Consider the following 14,941-nt stretch of genomic DNA (forward strand, 5'->3'; position numbering starts at 1 on the left):
TGAGAAAACATGTGACTCCTGAGTTGTGTGAATCTTTTCTGAAAACATTTTTATGCAAAACTAGAAAAAAATACAAAGTTGTGACTTTACATACACTTTAATACAGGTGTGCAGATATAGCCGTTTTGTGGTTTGATTTGAATTCAGTCTCTTTCGTATCAAAGTAAGAAAATATTCTGGTGTGCAGCATATTCAGGCTAATATGTCGCATCAGGCCTGAAATAATACGTCAATGCTGATAAATCCAAACCTAGCCCTTCATATTTTGCTATGATATATAATTTTCTGAACATACTAAATCTGTAATGTGCTTTAAGCCCAAAATTACAATACTATTGCAGATATAGAACGGGCAAAAGATAATCTTTTTTGTACTGATAAAGATATCAGATAAAGACACAAAGCCAGGATTCTAGATTTATCCAGGATTTTTTGAGACAGTTTAATCACGGCTAGAAGCATACCTAATAGCTTCTGGGTCCTACAGTAAAGTCTGATAAAATATATTAATCTAAAAAACCTTTGTTGTTGTTGGCCCTTAGGCTTCTCATTTTTAAATTTCTTGAGTTTTCTTTTTCAGTACAACCAGAAGATAACAAAAAGAAAATAGAACTAAAGTCTTTTTTTTGGTAGAATGTAATGAAGGCACACTGCCGGTAAATAAGAGGATGCAGCTACTGTGGATGGACACCTAAACCTCATAGGTCTAGTACCAGCTGCCCCTTCTGTGCACTGTTTGCCAAAGTAATAGGTAATAGCAGGGGTGCTGCTATCATTTTGAAAGATTTAGGGCACCCTGGGGCACATTGGAAAATTAATTATGTGTCTGCCCTCACAGTGGGAGTGGCTTAAAGGGAGATTATTAAAGGAGATGCATAGTCACAGCATACACTTTCATTTTGTAACATCAGCATTGTAATACCAATACAAACAATAGTTATTTTTGACAATCTAAGATAGGCTTACTTGAAGATTTTTCTTTCATGCTGTGATTGCTAGATGTCTGATGATCATCTCTTTTACAGCTTTTTGGATTTCTTGCATGCTTAGCGTCTTTACAACTGCTCATTCCTTTGGTTTACTTTCAATTTCTGAGGACAAATGCTCTGGTGTCCTGCTGCCTCAAAAAAGTAATTCCTGTGCTGACTTGGTGTCCTGAAATTTCTCCTCTCAGCGCCCCTCTATTTCAGAAGGCAGGCTCTGGGAAATGTGTGACACAGCAGTGCTAATTCCCAAGGCATAGTGAAAAGATGTATATTTATAAAAACAATTTGTAATTTGTAATTCACCCAGTGAAAGTTTATGTTCTTTGAAAATAGGGCAAAAAAAGAATGTTATTAACCACTTCCCGCTCAGCCTATTGTCAAATGAAAAGCTGGACAAGACCTTTGTAGTGGGGCCGTGCTGGGGTGTGATCTGTCACCAGCTGTATCCAATGAATGATCACAGTACTGGCCCGCTGCCGATACCATGTGATCACCGTGACCAATCACAGCAGATCACATGTCAATTGTAAACAATGAATGGCTTTGATTCATGTCATTCATTGTGTACAATTGTATTGCTAGCTGTGATTGGTCACAGCGATCATATGCTATAGACAGGGTCAATCACAGCCCATATGTACTATGTTATTAACTGTGGCTAATCATAGATAATCACAACAATACACACTGAATGAAACAATTTTCATTCAGAAAAAATGGATATTCACTGGTATAAGCAATCATAATGTGTAAAAAAAAAAATCCTGATTCCTTCCCCAGGGTAGTACAATATTACTATGATAACACTGTATTCCTCTAGTCACAGTGTGTTTAAACAATTGTAAAAAGAAAACAATTTAATAAAAAAAAGAAAAGAAACTGAAAAAAAATAATTAAAAATTATTTTTTTTGTTGTTTTTTTTACATATTGTCACTAGTCAGTGTTCATGATCAATGCCACACCAGTTATATGATGATGCTGTACTGCACTGGTGACAGTATGTAAAAAAAAAACATTGTGACAAAAAAAAAAATACAACTTCAAAAAACTTGCCATGCCTTTTACTAAATACCTTGGACTGTCTACTTTCCATAAAAGGGGTCATTTGGGGTTATTTGTACTGTCCTGATAATTTTTCAGATATATAGCTCATAGTTTGTGAACTATATAACTTTCCTACAGACTAAATAATAGACACTCTTATTTTCATCAAAGAAATGTAGCAGAATACAGTTTGGTCTAAATGTATGAAGAAAGATTATTTATTTGCTAAATTGTATAACAGAAATATTTTCTGTCTTTGTTTGTTTATTTAGCAAACAATAAAAACCCAGTGGTGATTAAATACCGCCAAAAGAAAGCTTTATTTGTTTGAAAAAATGATAAAAATTTTATATAGGTACAGTGTTGAAATTGTCCTAATTGCGAAAGTGCTGAAAGCTGAAAATTGGCCTGGACAACAGGGCTGGATCTAGGAGGGTGCTGGGGTGGGCTATGCCCCTCCAGAGTTTAGTTGTGCACCGCTAGGTCTCCAAGTGCATCCACTGATCCACTCTGATGAGGACAGTTGATGTAAGGAGGAACACTGATGGGAACACCTGATGTAAGGTAGCACTTTACTAACAGCCTAGTGCATAGTAATGTTTCTCCGGTTGTGGCACAGTGTGACAGACTGTCAGAGACTAACACACAGTATTGCCATTATGCCACCTGACTTTTTTTCGTTGCACCTCCAGATCAGATAGGCTAGACCCGAACCTGCTGGACAGGAAGGGGTTAAAGTGCCCTGCATTGAAGTGGGTAAGCTGTTCTCACTGCCGGACAAATGTTTTATATTGATTTAAAATGTGGCCACTAGATGGTGCTAAGTATCATAGGAATTTCTATCGCCATCTAGTGGTCCTCTATTAATATCTCCACCAGACATTCATCTAAGATAAGGATCTGGTATAGGTAAAAGAATCCCGTTCCTAAAGCTGCCAAAACAGTCATTTGTCTGCCATTTAAACTGCATTTTGTTCTTTGTAAATGTCAGTTTTGCTATAGTAGGTTGTATACATTGTACAGATGCACCACTTCAGGTACAGGGCATTCCCAATGCATGTTATTTAACCCTTTCCCTTCCAGGTCTGTATGTTGTTAGGACCTGACAGGAGGTTTTACACACACTCCTGGTGGTTGCAGCCACCAGGAGTGTTTGTATATCTGACAAGCCAACTTCTGGCTGTCAGATGGAAGCAATCTGGTGCCTCCGCAGCCACTGAATTGCTTCCATGCTACCCAGTAACAGGGATCACGGACTTTGCTTACCCTTCTGCAGGCCTGGAACCAGCAGATGGGCTGTGGAAATTTATTTTAGAACTTTCATTTCTGCAATGTTGCCTAATTCTTTAATGGGTAATGGGGACAAAACAATGTTTGCTTTTGACCGTAGTGAGAAGAACAAGGTAAAGGATAGGAATTTTATTTTTGTTTCTTATCTTAATGAACACAATTCTAACTGTTATAACTTTGATTTGCATTATACGTTCATTAATTTTGTAAGCATTAAAAAAAAGAAACTGTTTAGCATGGCTGGGAATCCAATCAAAAGCAGGTCTGGATGAAATTTTTAGGATCCTTCAAAGAAAATTAGTTGACTCAATAATGGCATTATCAAAAGATCTGGTGAATGATTTTTTGGAATTCAGTATGAATGTTCCAACTAAATTGGAACTGTGCTTGGCCAGCCAGAGTTTAGCAACTGAAATATTATAGTGTGCAATATAGCAATCAGAACGTTGTTATGAATGGATGAATGGCACAGCTTGCAGGGTGCTAAGGTCAGGTGTGACCACATGGTTCAGAATCAGGCATTCAGCAAAACCAGAAGCATGTCCATTAGTGGTGAGAGTGAGTTGGATGGCACAAGCAGCAAGACAGGTAAGTGTTCCATGTTTTTCAGGTTGGACATTATTTAGTTGTAGATGTACCATCTTTATTGGTGACCAGAAGTTAATCTTACCCATTGATACATAATCTAAAACCCACAACCACTATTATGTTGGCTATCAAGACCAAGTCTCCCAAACCAAAAAGGCGGGTTGATTCAATCCAGATGGGAGACCTGAGGCACATGCCCCCAAAGATAGGGTCTAGTGAAGTCACTGGGTAAAGGAGATATAATTAAATTTATAGGCAATCATTTGAATGTGGTGGTTTTATAAAAAACCTAAAATCCAATCTTATAGAAAACTTTTCAGCACAATATACTTAATAAAGTGATAGTTACATTGAATAGCAGGCATTTACAAATGCTGCCTGTTAGCTTCACTTTCTTTTAGGGTATCCCAAACAGTAACCAAGCCATTATGGCCATTGGTTTTGGTCTCCTGCTTTAGTCTCATATGCTCCTCTATTGGTCAGTAATGCTGCCCATCACACTGATAGGCCAATTGTGAGTTGTAGATAGGGTTGCCACCTCATCCCTTTAAAACCAAACACATAATATCTGTGGCTGATTAAGGAGGTAATTAAACTCATTTAGTGCCTTATGTGAATTAAATTAGCCTCAGAACCTGTGTATTTAATAGTGTTTGGTTTTAAAGGGATGAGGTGGCAACCCTAGTTGTAGAAATTGATGGGAGTTCGGACCAGAGCCCGAGACTACAGAAGCTGGATGCTATTTGGTTAATGAAGCACGCCAAGCTTCAGGGCTAACAGAGTGCTCTAGACCATGGAAAATGGTTGTTGGTTAAATTCTTTTATGGGAAATTCCTCACACAATATGGAAGTCAGTAAACCCTTAAATCAGTTCTAAATTTGAATATGTGTGAATTAAGGTGATCCTTGACTTCAGGAAGAATCGTATTTACAAGCCAACTGCATTACCTGGACAATGAACTGCATTACCTGGACAATGGAAAGGCAGTGTTCTGGGTTATAATATGATTATTGGATAATTTCCTTGCCTGCTGTGTGGATTAAGATACTCTGTGATTATCTGTGGTTTATAAATTCTTCAGCTCATGTCATGGAAAAGAGCTTGTTTTCAGTACTCTGCATAGTATAAATTCTTTGCTGGTGTGGCTATGGAGAATCGAACCTTTTATTTCATTTGTGTCTTGTACTACGTACTATTGCTGTTAGGGTCTGAGTACGGATCTAACCAATCAGATTATATTTCAGTATCAGAGGGCAGTTGGTTAGAAAAAGTTGAATTCTGATTGGTCTATATGGATTAGTGATCAGCACACATTATACTTTACTTTAAAGTATTTGTAAAACTCAAACAATAAGCTTCTTTTGTTTGCTTTGTAAAATATACCATTAAGAGCATTTTGTTCAATAGTGTTCAATATCTGTTCAATAGTGATGGGTCAAACACCCCCCTGTTCGGTTCGCGTTCGAACATTCAAACATAACGAAAAGTTTGACCGCAAACTTCGACCAGTGGGGACAATTCACTAAGCTGTATCTTACCACATCTGAGTATGCAATAAGATACTGCACAGCTACTAAAACATTTCTTAAGTAAAAAAAGTGTGGATTTTGAGGGGAACCCCCATGCCAAGAATGTAAAAAAAATGGTGTGGGGTCCCCCCCAAAATCCATACCAGACCCTCATCCGAGCAAGAAGCCCGGCAGGTCAGGAAAGGGGGGGGGACAAACAAGCACCCCCCCTTCCTGAATCATACCATTCCACATGCCCTCAACATGGGGGGGTTGCTTTGGGCAGGGGGGCTCTCCCCAGAGCACCTTGTCCCCATGTTGATGAGAACAAGGGCCTCTTCCACACAACCATGGCCAGTGGTTGTGGGATCTGCGGGTGGGGGTGCTTATTGGTATCTGGAAGCCCCCTTTAACAAGGGGGCCCCCAGATCCCCCCCTCATGTGAATGAATATGGGGTACATGGTACCTCTACTCATTCACAAAAAGAAGTGTAATGTAAAAAATGATGGACGTTAGTCTTTGACAAGTCTTTTATTAAAAATATAAATTAAAAAAATGTCCCCTGAAGTAGATCCAACGTCAATTGTGATGCCCACCACCACCGCCAACCCCAAAAAAAAAAATGCTCCGCTTTTGACGCTGGCTCCAGCCATCTAACAGCTGCACCAGGATGACAGTTCTTAAATACAGTGATGATGTCACAAGGGGGTGGGGTCACCCCTGCCCCCTTGTGACATCATCATGCACTGTGATTGGCCAAAGCATTGCACCTGACCTGTGCTCAAGTGCATTGCTTTGGACAGTCACAATGCACTATCAGGGAACAGTACATTGTGGGGTACGGCGAATGAATAGCCCACCAAACACCCTTACCGTTTGTGTGTTCGGCGAACACACGAACGGCCGAAGTTACTTACGTTTGACCCGAACATTTAGGCCAATGTTATTGTTCAATAAATGCAGATAAATAACTTTACCCTGCCAGAAGTTAAGTGCTGTAATGTGCTCTCTGCAGCATTATCTTAAACTAAGTTATAAGGAAGTGTGACAAAACTACAGAACACCTCCCTCTCTGTTATGGAGAAGAGGAGGTGTTCTGTTATCCTAACACACGTCCTGCTTTAGGGTGACAATGATTCTTCTCCATTGATACAGTGAGTGTTGGCATCTTAGGGCAGTAAGAGTTTTACTGGCAGGATAATCAGGTGTAAAAATAAAGAAAAAGAAGTCTTGGAAAAAAGAAAACTAATGCAGCCACCTTGAATATTGAACCTTGAATATTGAACAGATCTAATAAAATGTTCTAAATGGTATATTTAACAGACCAAAAAGAGACAAAGAAAAGAAGTTTATTGTTTGAGTTTTCCATATATTTGAAACTACAGTGAAATGTGCACTGAACGCAAATCCATATCGGCCAATCAGGATCCATTGTTTCCTAACTAACTGCACTCTGCTACTAAATAGAAGCACTGATAAGATACAACCGGACAGTATATATTTTTTGTTCCTGAGTTAAGATTTCCTTTATGCATAAAGCCAAGAAAAGCAGCAATTTTAGAAGTAGAGATCATAGATCATTATACCAGCCTACAAATTTCTTTTATGACAGGTAGTGGTATTGCCCCCACCCAGGTTATTCCTTGCCCCCCCCCCCTGTGCCCCTCGCTAAATTAGGCTGCTAGGTTATGGAGGAACTATTAGGGTTGCAGTGAGCAGTCCCTCGCATTCTGCCACCAAAAGGGGGGGGGGCTGACAAGTTGAATGGGTCCCTGCTGCCATCACAGGCATTATTGGGGCCCCTCCTGAATGCCCAAGCACCCGTGCACCCAGTGGGGTGTAGGGGGTACAGACCGCACCCGGGTGACACCCACCAGAGGGGTGACCCTGAGGGCTGTCTTTAACGTGAGGCAAAACGGTGCAAGGAGGCCCCAGCATTTAGAGGAGGAAGATATAACTTCTGATACTTCTAGTACTTCTAGTGCTGTACTTCATGGCTCCAGGCTTCCTGCTGACCACGGAACAGGCCGGGAGTCTGAGAGAATCTCCGTGCTGTCCGGACCGGACAATGCTGCTAATGTGAGTGAGGGTCCTGGGGGGAAAGTAAGCAGAGGAGTCCGGCTCCAACAACCGCACAAAGAGGAGGGCAGGGATCACACAGGTGTAGAGAGAGGAAGGACAGGCTCTCCCATGTCTCAGAGCTGTGTACACTGACAGCAACATCACCACACCATCTGCAGTACTTGTACTGTAGTCTCTGATACTCCCCTGTAGTATGCCTGCAGTCTCAGACCATCTCCTGTAGTATGTCTGCAGTCTCTGACCATCTCCTGTAGTATGCCTGCAGTCTCTGACCATCTCCTGTAGTATGTCTGCAGTCTCTGACCATCTCCTGTAGTATGTCTGCAGTCTCTGACCATCTCCTGTAGTATGTCTGCAGTCTCTGACCATCTCCTGTAGTATGTCTGCAGTCTCTGACCATCTCCTGTAATATGTATGCAATGTCTGTTCATCTCCTGTAGTATGTCTGCAGCCGCTGACCATCTCCTGTAGTATGTCTGCAGCCGCTGATCCTCTCCTGCAATATGTATTCAGTCTCTGACCATCTCCTGTAGTATTTCCGCTGTCTCTGATGATCTCCTCTAGTATGTCTGCACTCTCTGACTGTCTCCTGCAGTATGTCTGTAGTCTCTGATCCTCTCCTGTAGTATTTCTGCAGTCTCTGATCCTCTCCTGTAGTATGTCTGCAGTCTCTGACCATCTCCTGTAGTATTTACATAGTCTCTGATGACCTCCTGTAGTATGTCTGCAGTCTCTGACCATACCCTGTACTATGTTTGCAGTCTCCGATCCTCTATGTACTATGTTTGCAGTCTCTGGCCATCTCCTGTGGTATGTCTGCAGTCTCTGACCATCTCCTTAATTATGTCTGCAGTCTCTGACCACCTCCTGTAATATTTCTGCAATCTCTGATCCTCTCCTGTACTATGTCTGCAGTCTCTGATCCTCTCCTGTAGTATTTCTGCAGTCTCTGATCCTCTCCTGTAGTATGTCTGCAGTCTCTGACCATCTCCTGTAGTATTTACATAGTCTCTGATGACCTCCTGTAGTATGTCTGCAGTCTCTGACCATACCCTGTACTATGTTTGCAGTCTCCGATCCTCTATGTACTATGTTTGCAGTCTCTGGCCATCTCCTGTGGTATGTCTGCAGTCTCTGACCATCTCCTTAATTATGTCTGCAGTCTCTGACCACCTCCTGTAGTATTTCTGCAATCTCTGATGCTCTCCTGTACTATGTCTGCAGTCTCTGACCATCTCCTGTAGTATTTCTGCAATCTCTGATCCTCTCCTGTACTATGTCTGCAGTCTCTGACCATCTCCTGTAGTATTTCTTCAGTCTCTGACCACCTCCTGTAGTATTTCTGCAATCTCTGATCCTCTCCTGTACTATGTCTGCAGTCTCTGACCATCTCCTGTAGTATTTCTGCAGTCTCTGACCACCTCCTGTAGTATTTCTGCAATCTCTGATCCTCTCCTGTACTATGTCTGTAGTCTCTGACTATGTGCATTGTTTACAATAAATCGACTGACTTAGTGGGGTTGATTTACTAAAGGCAAATAGACTGTTTGCACTGCAAGGAAATTGCTTAGTTAATGTTGTAAAAATTCACTTTGCAAAGCATATCCAATCACGTGCAAGGAAAAAATATATATTTTTGCCTGCACTTAATTAGATGATGGAAGACAGCAGAGTCACTAAGATAAAGAAAATCCTGTTGGAAATGTAGCCCAGCTTACATTTTCTTTGTTATTTCCCCCCCTCTTCGCTGCAGCCAAGGCAGGCCATAGATTATTCAGTGTTCTTTTGGGTTGCAAGAAAGAAAATCGCTTTTTTCCCCTATAAACACAGTCAGGCCAGGTTCACATTTGTGCATTTTTTTATGCATTTTGCAGGAACGCAGTGCATGTCATTTATCGTGATTTCCTATGGATCACGTTCACATCTACGCGTTTTTTGCGGGTGCATTTTTTGGAAAGGGTCACAGACTTCTTTTCCCACAGCAGTTTTCGTTTTAGTCCAATAGACTTCGATGGAACCACATTTAAAACGCAAGTGCTGCATTTTGCGTGCATTTTTTATGCATTTTGAATCTGTCCAGCAACAAGTTGGCCAAAAAAAAAGCAAAATGCATCAAAAACCAGCCGTCCGAGATTCGATCCATCTATGGCTGGTCTAATAAATGGACAGGAGTGGTTGCAGTAGGAAGGAAAGTACACTATAGGGCTGTGAGCCTGATTAAGCCCTGCCCACCATCCAATAGACTTCAATGGAACTACATTTAAAACGCAAGTGCTGCGTTTTGCGTGCATTTTTAATACATTTTGAATCTGTCCAGAAACAAGTCGGCCAAAAAAAAGCAAAACGCATCAAAAACTTGTAAAAAACGTGCAAAAACGCAAAACGTACCGACCGCAAAAAGCACTGCAGAAACGGATCAAACGCAAACTGCATAGGTGTGAACTTAGCCTGAGTGTTGATGAGGAAATCCCTCCCATGGAGCTATTGTATTATGCAGACAGGAAGCCTTCCAGTCCAGCAAAACACAATGATTGCTGCTAGTGGCTATAATGGCCGTAGTAATCGCCATAGTAATCGCATCAGAAAAATCTTGACGGCTGGTTGTACTGAAGTCGATCCATCAATCGATTTCAGTACAACCAGCCTGCCCATAGATGGATCGAATCTTGGCTGCTCTCTTCTGAACTGTCCGAGATTCGATCCATCTATGGCTGGCCTAATAGATGGACAGGAGTGGCTGCAGTAGGAAGGATAGTACACTATAGGGTTGTGAGCCTGATTAAGCCCTGCCCACCATTCAGAGGACACAGAGGAAGAGGATATGGATTGCTGTGCCTTCTGGAAATGACAAAACGCCTGCTAGGAGAAACTGGGGTTGATGGTAGATGTATTCTTCACACTGTGGCACAGTTCTGTAGAAGGAGCAACAGGAACTACATTTATCAGGGTGCCTAGGGAGAGAAGACAGACCAAGGAGGAGGGGGAAGATAGCTGAGAACCCGGAGGAAGGGGAAGATAGCTGAGAACCCAGAGGAGAGGGAAGATAGCTGAGAACCCGGAGGAGGGGGAAGATAGCGGAGAACCCGGAGGAGGGGGAAGATAGCTGAGAACCCTGAGGAAGGGGAAGATAGCTGAGAACCCGGAGGAGGGGGAAGATAGCTGAGAACCCGGAGGAGGGGGAAGATAGCTGAGAACCCGGAGGAGGGGGAAGATAGCTGAGAACCCGGAGGAGGGGGAAGATAGCTGAGAACCCGGAGGAGGGGGAAGATAGCTGAGAACCCGGAGGAGGGGGAAGATAGCTGAGAACCCGGAGGAGGGGGAAGATAGCTGAGAACCCGGGGGAGGGGGAAGATAGCTGAGAACCCGGAGGAGAGAAAAATCACACGTGCAGAGACAGAGGTTGCAGGCTACAAAATGTGCTGCAGACTCAGGCATGAAGCAGAAAAGGATCTCAGGCTGGCTGTTACTGGATCAAAGAGGGTCACTGAACGCAGGCATGAGGTCCCAGATTGCACACCTCCCTATGTGAACCAAACTGCTTTATTTTTAAATAAAGTCTTTCCATTTTTATTACATACCATTTTTGTACCCAGTGGGTCTCCGTGCTTCCCTCTGCAATGCGGGCAGATCATAGTTGGTGGGAGGGGCTGATAGGGTGCTGTACATAGATATTTGAAAATATCACAGCACCCTGCCCTAGTGTAGGTTTTCCGCTGTGTTTTGCGTTTTGCAAAAATGCCCAGCAGTCCATTTTCCATGATTTCCTATGGGACAGGTTCACATCTCAGCATTCGCTTGTGCTTTTTGGAAAGGGTCAGGGACTTTTTTAAACACAAAACGTTGTGTTTTTGGTTCTATAGACTTCAATGGAGATGCTGCAGAAAAGCATGTAGTGCATTTTTGATGTGTTTTTGATGCGTTTTATTCTGCCTAGCAACAAGTTGCCACAAAAAGCATGGCAGAAACAGATCAAATGCAAACTGTATAGGTGTGAACCTAGCCTTAGTACTCCTCTCCAGACCCCTCAGTCCTGAAGCAAGCAGTGGGATTACTGTTGGGAGAAGTTGTACAAAATATCAAAATGCCTTGATTGGTGAATGTCAGTCTAGAGGAGAGGGTGTTCCTAGAAAGGCCATATTTGCAAAAGGACCACCCTAGGTAATGCCCACATGTGATGCTGAACCTTCATGATTGAAATGACTGAAATCTAACGAATGAAAGGGGTGGGCCAAGGACAGTCAGTTTAGGAAGGAAAAGGCAAGAAGATATTGGATATCCTGTCAATCTGACTGCAGCTTTTAATGCACACTGTGAGAAGCTTACATTGTGCAGTGAAATCAGAGTAAGCAACATCAGTAGAGGAGCTTGTAGAACTGTGCAAGACCTAAGTTCAGCTTTAATTTTCAATGTTAACTGGTGTGCACCAAGAAGAAGAACACTGGTAAGATGTATAATTTTTCATCTATTTCAATAATAACATTAAACCAGGAACAATCAATGGGCAAAAAAATGCTTGAGATAACCTTCTTCCCCATCCTAACATGACAGTAAAAAGAAATAAGCTATTTTTTACATAAATAAATGCACGGATGTGCAACATTAAATACTCCCAATTGGATTGGGTTGTATGCTCAGTGTCAAAGGTAATGCAACTAATACACTGAATTCATCAGTCTACGTCCTTCCAGTGCATGACTGGTGGTACAAGAACTTACAACTAAATGGATTTACTAGTTAAAGTCTCATATCATGCCTTCATATTCGCCGTGGGCCAGGGAGTCTTGTGTCCATGTCTATTTGGAGTCATCTGCTTTACTGCATTTTCCATGGTAAAACAAGTCATTTTACAGTATTTCATGAAGCCCCTTTATATACAATGAACACAGTTAATATGGGTAACTAGACCACTGGATTCATTTCAACTCCGCTCTTTTTTATCAGGCAATTGCTTTTTATGAATTAATCCCATACGTCATTTCTTGAGATGAAGGCTCAGGTTGTATAGATCAGGTCTCAGCTCAGCAGGAGTTTTTTAATATTTCTTCATGACGTCCAATGATGTCTCCGTTGTCTAAAAGCAAAATAGTACTGTTCCAGTGGAAGATGGTTTCATTTTCTTGAATAGATATTTGCAATGTGTGTCGTATTTCAGGATGTAAAATAGGAGTTTTGCATGGAGTAGAGACGATCAATGGGATTCCCCACTCTGGATTGCAGAGAACCTACTTCTGGTGCTGCTAAGAGACATTCACCAAGGCTGAGAGATGCATCATCGCTATCCATATCATGGAACAGGGTCTCTCCACCTGAAAAGATGTAAAACCACAAAATGTAACTGCTATCAACTGCTTAGAAAGAACAAACTGAACAGTGCTGTCTAAAACAGTGATGTTAACACTATGGTAAATATTGTAAGTATAAGGACCCTTTTACACCAGAAGTGTCTGTTCTGATTAGTAGAGGATGCGTGAACAGACGTCACTTTTATGACATCCATGTCTCTTAGTTTTGCTCATCCAGAGCTTAATAAATCCATGTTAGAGCTATGTGCAGGCAGATGTAAACAGACTTGCATCCATTTACATCCGACTACCCCAAATCCATTATGCTTGTGTAAAAAAACAGAAAAAGACATAGACCTTTTTGTTTTTGTGGGGCCTAGATGGACATTGAGGTAATCACATGTAAACAGACCCACATCAGCCTGCTCAAAGCCTGACATGAGGCTTCCGTTCAGACCTGTCTGAAAGGTGGATTTGATCGGAAGGCCCATTTTAAACAACATTGTCCTGGATGCTTTATTATAACAATGTTAGATCTCAAAAGATAATTGTATACCACTTCTTTTGGTCAGGGATAAGTTTCAGGTCCCATGGGTCGAGATAAATAAAAAACCTAAAGGATTTATGTGGCACAGGAACCCTTGGTAGTGTGGGGTGGTGGTCATGGAAGAGTCAAAGCCACCAGAAGTATTGAATAGACATTTATTGGTAACACCAAAGATGCATTTATTGGCTAATACCCCTCTTCATCAGTGTATGCAGTGTTTTACAGAGGTTCTGTGCCTCCTGGTTGTGTAGCAATCCTCAGGTTGTGTCTGTGTAAACGCAACCAGGAGACACTAAACCTCTGTGAGACACCTCAAAAACTGATAACTTTGCCCCTTCCATGACCACCACCCCACAATATCAAGGGCAACTCTGCTGCATAAACCCTTAAAGGCTATTTCTCTTCATCCACAAGTTCTACCCACAACCCTAACATCTCCCCTGAGGATTGGACCACTCAGTGGCATCGTGTATAACTGTCCACTTCCTGCATGGAGACAGGGATATTCTCTGCAGTCTAATCTGGATGGTTGCATTTACCATAGTTGGCTACTTGCATCCATACCGAATTGAAGTGCTTCTCATATCAGATCATCACACTCCTAAAAATATTTAGTACATTATAAGGGTTCTCTTGTTTCTCCTCTTGTCTTCTCTTTTTTTCTGGTGAACATTGCAGAGTTTTTCTACTGCCTCAGCTGCTATGGAGGATTACCACTCTACAAATATCAGATTTCAGGTCCGCACTGTGTGGTTAAAAGTTCCCAGGAGCCTGGTATGGAAATCTATTTTAACTCTCACTGCAGCCAAAACAGACCTCTCAACTTAAATAGACTCTTGGGTTAATTTGATAAAGGAGTTTAGAAACTTTGCACAAAAATTGTATAAATATCCACTTCAATTATTCAATTATGTTCAGATGAAATAAATGAAAAGGAATTTGCTTTTCACGGTTGCCTTTGGAAACTCAACCTCTTTGTTTGAAGAAACAAGCAAACAAACTGCTGCAGGTCTAAAGTTCACACATCTTGAGATGCCTTCCTTAACTGTAGAACCTCAAAAAGCCTTCAGACATGGCCAAATGCTGGGCAATTATGACACGTTCTCATACTGCCTAAGTTTGCCCACCCCTTCCTGCCTTCTGGACATTCCTACTGGCTAGTTTGGCAGCCCATCAGAGTGATAGGCTAATAGGAATTTGGTGGGGCAGGATTTAGCAGCAAGCTTTCATACTACATGGAGACGTTGAAGCTTTCTACATCAGAATGGCCCAGAGTTCAACTGTATCTGTGGACTTTTTGAAGCTATTAGGGGTATGTGCTGGCACTTCAATGTGACCAAATTTTATAAATAAAGTTTTTCTTGTTCTAGAGATATTTAGATTTAAAGTATATTGCTACATTTTCAGACAAATTGAGATAACACCAACTTTATATTTTTTATGCGTTCTAATTCACATAGTATAATAAAAAAAAATAAAATAAAAATAGCTTCTTACCAATTTATTGGCTTTTTACTTGTTTCCCCCTTGTATGTGCAGAGCTTGAACCAATGTAAGTATACGTATTTTATGCCCAATGGGTGATCACTGTGATCTTCTGGGTCATGTGTG

The 14,941-nt window shown here is 41.5% G+C and overlaps 1 protein-coding gene across 1 annotated transcript in view; it reads right to left on the bottom strand.

Moving 5' to 3' along the window:
- Window positions 1-11,872: 11,872 nt before the first annotated feature.
- Window positions 11,873-14,941, bottom strand: part of LMX1A (LIM homeobox transcription factor 1 alpha) — a 147,045-nt gene continuing 143,976 nt past the window's right edge. The window contains exon 9 of the mRNA XM_089671575.1: window positions 11,873-12,807. Coding sequence (XP_089527701.1) covers window positions 12,650-12,807 — 158 coding nt within the window. The 3' untranslated portion in view covers window positions 11,873-12,649. The remainder of the gene's footprint in view (window positions 12,808-14,941) is intronic.

The sequence above is a fragment of the Staurois parvus genome, unplaced genomic scaffold (genome assembly GCF_062004578.1).
Source record: "Staurois parvus isolate SC_StPar_1 unplaced genomic scaffold, SC_StPar_1.0 ptg000106l, whole genome shotgun sequence".
Taxonomy (NCBI): domain Eukaryota; kingdom Metazoa; phylum Chordata; class Amphibia; order Anura; family Ranidae; genus Staurois; species Staurois parvus.